The sequence below is a fragment of the Merops nubicus genome, unplaced genomic scaffold (assembly GCF_000691845.1).
Source record: "Merops nubicus isolate BGI_N331 unplaced genomic scaffold, ASM69184v1 scaffold3267, whole genome shotgun sequence".
In the NCBI taxonomy this organism is placed as follows: Eukaryota; Metazoa; Chordata; class Aves; order Coraciiformes; family Meropidae; genus Merops; species Merops nubicus.
Window position 1 is genome coordinate 10,909 of NW_008618133.1, and position 9,711 is coordinate 20,619.

Below are 9,711 nucleotides of genomic sequence, written 5' to 3' on the forward strand. Positions count from 1 at the left end.
ACAATGTTTCCCCCCCGCCCGGGGTCCTCCCAGTTGCTGGAAGGTCACGCCCCCATTCCAAGCCTCAAACCACAACAAAAGGGAAAAAGGGAGTTAGATTTACAGGTTGGGGAAGAAAACTAAAGCAGCTTTAATGAAAAAAATAACATTAAATGAAATATATACAAATAGATGCAAATCCAATATTGAATCCAACTCCCTTCACCCCTCCATGGCAATGACATCACAGTCACCACTGGGGCTGTGGGGCAGGCACTGGGCAGGTCCCAGGCTGGGCTTGGCAGCAGATGGGAAACAGAATCAGGAGCTGGATTCTGGAGCTGGGTTCAGGAACACATGGATCAGGATCAAAGCAGAATGGGCAGAGTCCTCCTTGGACACCAGCCACTGAAGAAGAGGCCTGACCCTGGTGATCCCTCAGCTCCACACTGACCATGCCCTAGATGGGATGGAATCACTCCTGGGGTCTCCTGTCCTGGCTGCTGCTCCCCACAGGTGCCACCTCTGACTCCCTGCAGCCCAGCGTGGGGCACAAGGTTCAGCACTGAAGAGAATTAGCTCTGTTCTAGCCTAAACCAGGACAGGACCATGCAGGTTAAGTGGAGGTGTGCTGGGGAGAGGCACAGAGCACTGAGGTGAGACACTCGGTGAGGTGCTGCGAGGGGACGCCCGGAGCAGGGCAGGGGGGTGAGATGCTCTGAGGTGAGAAGGAGGTGTGCCAAGGGGCTGGGAGGCGAGGTGCAGTGTGATGGGCATGCTGGCAGGAGGAGGCGTGCAGCACCCTGAGGGGAGGCTCCCAAACTGTGATTGTAACTGGAGTGGGATCCAGCAGCTCTGATGACATTCAGAAACTTGTGGAAAATCACTGGAAGAAGTGGGATACTCCAAGTGAGGTGAGGTGAGGTGAGGGGTGATGACTCATGGGGGAACTGAAATGACAGGAAAAAACACCTGGAATCGACAAAACAGGTTTTGGCACTCCTCGTGGCCTGAAGAACAAGACTTTTCTTCTGTGCAGACCAAGCAAATTATGACAGAAACAGGGACAGGGCAGACTCTAAAGGCCCCGATATGTTCTGTTCACTTTGGCACAGAAAATGCATTTTACTACAACAGCTTTATATAGTAAGAGCATTAAATTGCCACGATCAGATAGAAATAAAATTATATGCTTTAAAAGAAGTAAACACCTTGCACTTTATCTATATTCTAGAACCATCTACTGTATGAAAATGTATCAAAAAGAATCACAGAATCATTTAGGTTGGAAAAGACCTTTAAGATCATCAAGTCCAACAATTAACATAACTCTACCAAGTCCACTGCTAAACCATGTCCCTCAGCACCATATTTACATGACTTTGAGACCCCTCCAGGGATGGGGACTGCCCTGGGCAGCCTGGCACAGCCCTGGACAACCCTTTCAGGGCAGACATTTTTTCTTGTGTCCAACCTCAACCTCCCCTGGGGCAACTCGAGGCCAATTTCTCTTGTCCAATCGATTGTTCCTTGGGAGCAGAGCCCGACCCCTACCTGGCTCCAGGCTCCTGTCAGGAGCTCTGCCGAGCCAGAAGGTCTCCCCTGAGACTCCTTTGCTCCAGGCTCAGCACCCCCAGGTTCCTCAGCTGCTCCTCCCCACACTTGGGCTCTAGACCCTTCCCCAGCTCCATTGCCCTTCTCTGGACCCAAGGACCCAGCAGTTTCCATACCATATTTTTATCCATTTTTAGAAATGCTTTTGTGGGTGAAGATTCATTCACATGGACACTCAGGGAAGACCTCTGGGAGCTACAGCACAGGAGGGTGAACTGGTCACTGCAACAGCACTGTTCTCCTTGAAAGCAACTTTGCGGTGAATTCTTCAAGCGTTCGCTTCACGGGCTATGTGCAGCAGTCGCAAAATAATTGAAACTAGGGGGAAAAAGCCAGGCACTAATTAATAATAATTGCAGAGCCTGTTTGCAGATGGTTTGCAAGCAGAGGAAAAAAGATTAGCTGCACTGTGTTAGGCCAGCTCCAATTAACATCTACACAACTAGGACTGAAATGTCAAGAGCAGCTTTTATCAGTGAGTGAAGGCCTCAGATGTAATGTTTACAGAATACCGAGCTGTACAAGTTTATTTGATTAATTTTTTAGAAGTTTTATTGCAGTTTTTTGTTTGGAATGTGCAGCTGTCATGTCCAATCATACAAGACAAAACATGAAAAATTATTTTCCCCTTTCTGTTTTTAAATGTTGTTCACAGGGAGGCTTTATGGGATTATGTCTTTTGAAATGATCTTTATTTCAAATTAATTAGAACATACCCATATCGAGCATTTATTTTGAGAGGCTGCAAATTGCCCCATACATTTCCTTGTCATTCTTGTGACGTTTGGATACGTCACAGGAAATGAAATGGGTGTTAAAAGCAAATGCATTTTTAGGAAAATACAGTCCCAGGAGCCCTGGAGGCCATGTAAGGAGACGGGAGCTCACAAAGGCTCCTCTGGGGCACTGCATTCACAGCCGTGTACGGCAGGACAGTGCTGCTATTTTTGTTCTCACAATACTACAGTGGCATTTGCACAGGGATTAATTTTCCACATGCGCAAAGAGCAGAAAATGAATCTGCTGCATCAGAGATTTAGGAACAAGAAGATGCTGGAAGCACAGAGCTCCAGTATGGACAAAGTCCCTGCCCCAGTCAGGAGCATTTCCACGCAGGCCCAAGCGCTTGCTGGAGCTTACGTTCTCCCGTCGGCTCCCCAAATCCTTCTGGCACAGACAGCTTTCACCTGCTCATTTTTATTTCAGCTGCCTTCCCTTGTGTTCTTTTGTAAGTACCCAATTTCTCAGATTTCAATTTCCTGGTTACTGAAATAATCCTCCTCTCTCCAGTTTCATAGCGCAATATATACAGTAATACATGGAGCTAAATCTCTGTTCATTATAGCATGCTCTCAAAGCATTCAGGGAAATCATTAAGATGATGTTCATTATGAGCCCTATTATTGCACTACACAGCAAAACTAATTAAATAAAGAAAGCTGACATGAATAAAATCATTAAACACTCATATGGGCTTTATTTGAGACTGTACCAGCCTGAGCTGCGCTCCAGGACAGATGGAGCCGGGCAATGGTCGAGAGCCCTCACCAAAACCCCACCCGATGGGCCTCAACCAGAGCCAAACTCCATGTTTCAGTATATACCTCCCACGCTTAGAAGGTCCTACCTGACGCATTTTCAGCATCACATCCTTTGTTCCTCAGAGTGGAGGAGAATCACAGGGCAGGATGATGCCAGGGTGGTCTCGTGTTCAGGATCTGCCACGAAACCAGTGCTCCCACAACCACGGCTGCCTTGCCGTTAGGTTCTGCTTCATGTGGCCTGGCACGAGTATCACAGTATCCTTGGGACCAGTTTATCCCAGCTGGTTGCACGGGAAAATTGTCATCTACCTTAGCAGCAGACTGTGAAAAAGCAAGATTAGCTGGAGTCTGTAAGAGGCAATAGGAATGAAACACGCGCACGCGTGTAGGTATTGGTGTGCCAGAGGAGAGTCTAAGGAAATACCCAGAGAAAACGGACCCTGCACTGGAGAAGGCTGGGGCGTGAAGACTGGTAATGGTGCTGGCAGCCTGGCATCTGTTTGGGCTGGTGGATTTGACAATCAAAGATGTGGGCAGCACGTGCCAGGGGATCCCCGTGTCGCAGGGTGCGAGCAGCTCCTGCCCACCCCTGGCTGCGGCCCTGCAGAGTGCTGTGGGCCGGGGAAACCCGGGAGAAGCCCCACATGCCACCCCAGCCTCCCCTCCTGCCGAGGGGCTGCCTGACCTGCGGGCCTCCGAGTGTCACCAGGTTCCCAGGAGCCCCCTGCCCTGGCGTTGCTCCCGGAGGGAACGCTGCTCCCAGGAGCAGGGCAGCTGAGCCGGGCCGGGCCTGCCCGGCACCCTCCCGCAGCCACACGCCTCTCCTCGCCCTTCCCCACTGCCTTGTGCCAGAAGCAAATCCACTACTCACACCCAGACTGCCTCCAGGGATGGAACCAGCGCACGGCACCGAGGGAGCTGAGAATAAATGCAAGTGTAGCAGTTAAACAGAATAACCACATTGAAAGAATGTAGCTTCCTTTCACTGGTACTGAACGTGCAGAAGGCTTGCCTGAGCAGCTCAGCAATTATCAGGGAAGTCTTCAACTGGGTCTCCAACTGAAGACAAATTCTACAAACAAACATTTGTTTTCCCCAACACTTTGTATAGCCCACCACAGAGGGATAGATTGTGCACACAAGGTGACACACAAATCACAATTTCATATTCTATGGCTGTTTTTAGTTTGTGACTTCACAGATTTGTCTTGGACGTTGCTGTTCTCAAAGCTACTGCCATTTCCATTGTTAAACTAACATTTTGTAATGACTTTTAAAACCTGTTTGCTCAGAAATTCTCCTTATTCCTTTGAAGTCAGCTTCAGCAATTCCACATCTCCATGTCTAGCTCCTTTTTATCTCTTCAAGCTCAGAAGAGATCCTCAGGAGAAACAGTGTCTCCCAAAAGGTTTCTGTAGGGACAAGGAAGAAACCTGGTGAGGGTTGAAGCAGCTTGGGTGACACTCATTAGAGTACTGCCTTGCAGGTGGCAGAGGAAAGGTGCTGCTAAGGACCTCAGTCAGGAGATGAGCCCTGTTATGATGAAACCCATGAAAGCCCAGGGATAAATGCAGGAGAGGAGATGTGTAGCGTGTGCAGTGCTGACAGAGGACATAGTACATTCCTAAAAACAGCATGGATGGGAAAACGCAAAGACACTGTTGCTATAAAAACAAAATTAAAACACAGCCATTGGATAAACCTAGTGGGAAGCAGCTTTGTTGGGAAAACTCAAAGACGCTGTTGCTATAAACGCAAAATTAAAACACAGCCATTGGATGTACCCTAATATAAACCTAGTGGGAAGCAGCTTTGTTGCACCTTGTGGCACTAAGGTGTACACTGATTGCTTGTCTAACGAGCTACAGGAAGTATGAGAAGCATCCAGAGGCAGCAGGGTGGAGAAGGGGAGGAGGGCTCGTGTCCTGGCACTACTCACAGGTGTAATCTCCCACCACCACCCCCAGGGGCCTGCAGGAGGATCAAGTGCCACCCGGGCACACTGACAGTTCTGTCTGGAGAGGTATGAAACGTAGGTCTCACGTGGCACCTATCAGCCAATCTGCAGGTGACAAAGAGCTGGCAGCTGCCCAGCACAGACTGCCAGCTTCCAGGGAGGGACATCAGTATGTCCTGATGCCAGGTTCTGACCTCAGCACTACAACTCACAAGGGAAAGAACAATCTCTCATGCAAATCTTTCCTCTGATGAAAAACAAGAAAGTGTAAACTACCCTAAAAAAAAAAAAAAAAAGAAAAATAAAGAAAACTATGAATTCTTAAGGCAGGATGCCTTGATTTAAAAAGTACTTTTAATAAATTTATCTCTATTTGAAACAGTACTGGTAAAAGGCAGCACGAAAGGAGAGAAACATAAGTTATTGTCACATCATTGCACATGGTTGGAGCTGATGTTCTACTCTGAGAAACCTCACAAGCAGTTTTCAGTCAAATTTCCAATTAATTTGTTCTGTATCATATTCTTACTGACAGAGACTACAAAATGTAATATGCACCCCAAAAAGAGTCACCAATTAGCATTCTTAGAGATCTGAGAACATTTCATTACTTGTTTCATCAAAAGCACAGTTTTATCTGCATTTGCTGCATTATTAATGCTATGCTACACCAAGGTTGTTAATGCAATTTCATTATTGCTACTTCAGTGAAATCAGAGAAAAGATCTGTGTACTTTTTTTCTGATGACTTTTACAAGCTGGGAAGTAATCAATCATCCACAACTGAAAACAGGAAATTTGTTCAAGTACTGTTTATTCTACAAGTCAGACTTGTCTTTTTGTCTTTGCAGACAGATTTCGTCATAAATTTGCTTTCTGAACTTCAGCATGTCTTCTACATCTTTGTAGGTGAGCATCTCTTCCACAGAGAGGAGCTTGAAGCCGTCTAGTTTAAAAGCTGACATGTGCTGCACAGAGTTTAACATTTGTAAGGACATCCTAACTGACTCGCTCAAGGTGGGACAAGCAGGGAAAATCCTGGCAGTCCACAGCCCCAGCCGCCTGTTCCCACCAGAGAAGAGCTGGTCACAAACCTTCACACCCCAGAGGTCCAAGCACTCGAGGAGCCCGACTCCAAAGAACCGGAGGGAGCGGATATCCGACAGGCACGTCACGCTCCTCTTCAGGTCATCCTCCACACTGAACACCATGCTCACATACTGCAGTCGGTCGTTAGTTCTCACACTTAACGAACTCAGGAAGCAGTTTGAAGGCACGTCCACCTTGAAATCCATGTGTGCTCCACTGATGATGCTGTGCGTCCCGACGGAGACCTCGGGCCCGATCCTGGAGTACTCGACGAGGGTGCGGGGTGCGAGGGCGCAGCCCGGCTCCAGCACGCTGTGGATGACGCTTGCCGACCGACCCACGGCCCCCCCCTGCTCGGGAACGCTGCTGAACGCCACGGGCACCAAGCCCAGCTCAAACTGCAGCTCGCTCTCCGATGCGAAGTGAAACAGGTACTCCTGCGTGGTCCCGATGTGGTAGAACTTGGAGTTGTTCAGGACGATAACGTGGAGCGCCGTCCCCCGCAGAAGGGAGCGCAGCTTCTGCCGCACCTCCGCTAACCGCGGCTCCTCCTTCGCCACCTCGCTCGCCTGCTCGGCGTCATCTCCAGCGGCCCCCCGCCCCAGGGCCGGGAGGAAGTCACCGTACGCGTCTATTTCACAGCAAAGGGTGCCCAGCTCCTGGTAGAACCTCAGCAATCGCCTCGCAGTGCTCTGATCCATGTAAAACACGCTGTCGGTGTAGACGCACTCGGAGCCCGCTCCCGAGCCCCCGCGGTCCCCGGGGCAGCTGCGCTGGGGCCGCGTCCCTCTGGCACACACTGCTCCGCACCGCCGCATCGTCTCCACGTCGCGCTTGTGCAGGAACTGGCGGCAGGAGGCGTACTCGAGTCCTCCTCTGCCCGAGAAACTGGACGGATCCAAAACAAACACTCCGTGAGTGGTCCCGACTGCCAAATCTGAGGGGTGCGCTACCGCGGTGAACCCCGGCTTGTCAAACGCGATGGTCTCCGTGGCTCCAGTGCTGTACAGCTCTATGTCATCCGAACACGTGACGAGGATGCCCGGTTTCATGTGCCTGGGGAAGTCGATGTACATGGCCAGCTTCAGGTCCAGCATCTGGTAAACGGGATCACCGAAAGGCAGCGCCGTGAAAATCTTCCCCAGGGCGCTGGCGCTGGGCAGCCGCTGGCTGTGACCACCTGGAGGAAAAAGACACCTCTAATCCTACAGAGAGGCTGTAAGCAAAACTAAACCCATACAGTGTAAAGCAATGTAACACAAGCAAAAACACAGGCAAAAACTAAACCCATACAGCTGTTTGATGTACACACTGAGGGATGAAGAAACACCCAGCACCACAGTCATATACTAAGTATTTCTCAAAGAAGAAAAAAACCAAAAATCATTCCTTCAAACATCTCTCAAAGGAGATCTAACCTTACAGCCAAAACATACCATGCCTTAAATAGCTGATATTAAAATTGTGGTTGATTTCATCATCCTCATTTTGCTTCAGAGCTGGACTACAGACCACTTGTCTATAACTAAAGTGAAGAAAGCAAAGGACACGTGTTTCACTTGAGAAAAGAGAGGTGTCCCCCCGCACCCCCACTGGGAATTTTAAGTCAGAAGTAAGTCAAATACACAGCAGTTTGGTCAGGGGACTTGTGATCTCCTGGTTTCTTTCTCCCCTGAAGAACTGAGGCCCCTTTTGGCAGTGTTCTGACTAACTGGGTAGGGCAGCAAGTGTTCAGTCTGCCCGTAGCTATGAGGACCCCCACGTGCTGCCCAGAGAGGGGGCCATAATCCTTAAATGGCTACTTCAAGGCAGAAGCTTAATTCAGGTACTCTCAGTTGCAGTTTTCTCTCCACTGTTTGATCAAACAACTTAAGTGCCAAGAAGAAATGCTTAAGTGACAGCAGTATCTCCAAATTATCAATCTAAATTCAAATGATCCGAACAGATACACTTGGGATTACTTTGCTGAGGGAACTGTATTTCAGAACTCTGACTGCTCTGCCATCAGGTTATTTTTAGAATTTATAAAAAAAAAAAAAAAAACCCCATGCAATTTTAGAGTGTGAAATGTAAAACTGAGCTTACCAGAATGAATTAGCAGCACGATAAAAGACATCCACTTATCACCATACAGATCTTCCAAGCACTGAAGAACATGAAGCGTTGATCCACCATTTCCTAAAGAGAAAGCATTTCAGCATCTGCTGGAAAGAGCACTGATAATAAATAATAAGCCACAGACAGACTACTGAGATCAGCTACTTTCCATAGCAGAGGGAACAGGAGTTAAGAATTATAGGATGATATGATACTATGGACAGACTACTTCTAGTTTTTTGCTGCACATTGACTAATACACTAAAACGTATTGAAATTATTTAAGTAATCAGGTTAAGGTAAATAGTGTGAATTTATAAAAACCATGAGTTAGTGCTATTCTACATTCCATACAATGTGATGTAGTATCACCAACATACACTTCAAAACCACCATGATGGAGCCCGAGATAGTGGAATGGGAAGTGCAGTAGCCAAAATAAACTCACATTAAGGCCCAGGAGAAGCTCACCCATGATACTAGCAGTTGTACAACTGGATCAGAACTACATGCTATTTAATGGCATTAGAACCTCCACCTGTGGTTTAATTAATACTTCAGATGCATTTTGGAGCTGTACTGTAGGACACAGCTGTCCTAGTACATAAGCACAAAGCCTGCTTCCACCTGACCAAAAACAATTATACCTGGCTACGGTATTATACGAGTAGCCCTGGGGAGAAGGCCCTGGGGGTGAGGAGCTGGCCAGGAGCCCCCAGCAGCCTGGGTTGCACCCCCAGCAGCCTGGGCAGCAGGGCAGGGAGGGGATCCTGCCCCTCTGCCAGCTCTGTGAGACCCCCCTGCAGTGCTGGGGCAGCTCTGGAGTCCTCAGCACAGCAGAGCCAGGGACCTGCTGGAGCGGGGCCAGAGGAGCCCCAGCAATGCCCCGAGGGGGGAACCCCTCTGCTGGGAGCCCAGCAGGAGAGAGTTGGGCTGGGGCAGCCACAGAGGAGAAGGCTCCAGCTGGGGAGAACCCCTGGGGGCTGCCAGGGCTTTAAAAGGACCTATCACAAAGATGAAGACGTGGTTTTGAGTGGGGCCTGCTGTAACTGGACATGGGGGGATGGTTTGAAACTAAAAGAGGGAGATTTAGACTAGAGAGAAGGGAGAAATGTTTGACCCTGAGGGTGCTGAGCCCCTGGCCCAGGCTGCCCAGAGAGGTGGTCACTGCCCCATCCCTGGCACCATCCCAGGGACGATGGAGCACCCTGCTCTAGCTGCAGATGTCCCTGCTCCCTGCAGGGGGGTTGGACCAGATGACCTTGGAAGGTCCCTCCCCACCCAAACCCCTTCTCTGCTCCTATGCCATAACCTGACCTTGCGTCCCGGCTATCCAGCGAGCCCATCTCTCCCAGCAACGCCTCTTCCAGGAGGCCCCCAGACCCCGCTCAGGAGACCCGCCCCCGGGCTCCCACCGATTTTTGGTCCGGG

General features: G+C 49.3%; 1 protein-coding gene across 1 annotated transcript; it reads right to left on the reverse strand.

The window, feature by feature from the left end:
- Positions 1–5,912: 5,912 nt before the first annotated feature.
- Positions 5,913–9,708, reverse strand: FPGT (fucose-1-phosphate guanylyltransferase; the record flags this gene model as incomplete). The annotated part of the gene is made up of 3 exons (XM_008943330.1): positions 5,913–7,363; positions 8,269–8,361; positions 9,696–9,708. Coding segments are annotated over 3 exons (1,557 nt in total), but the record flags the coding sequence as incomplete, so codon positions are not given.
- Between the last annotated feature and the right edge of the window lie 3 nt (positions 9,709–9,711).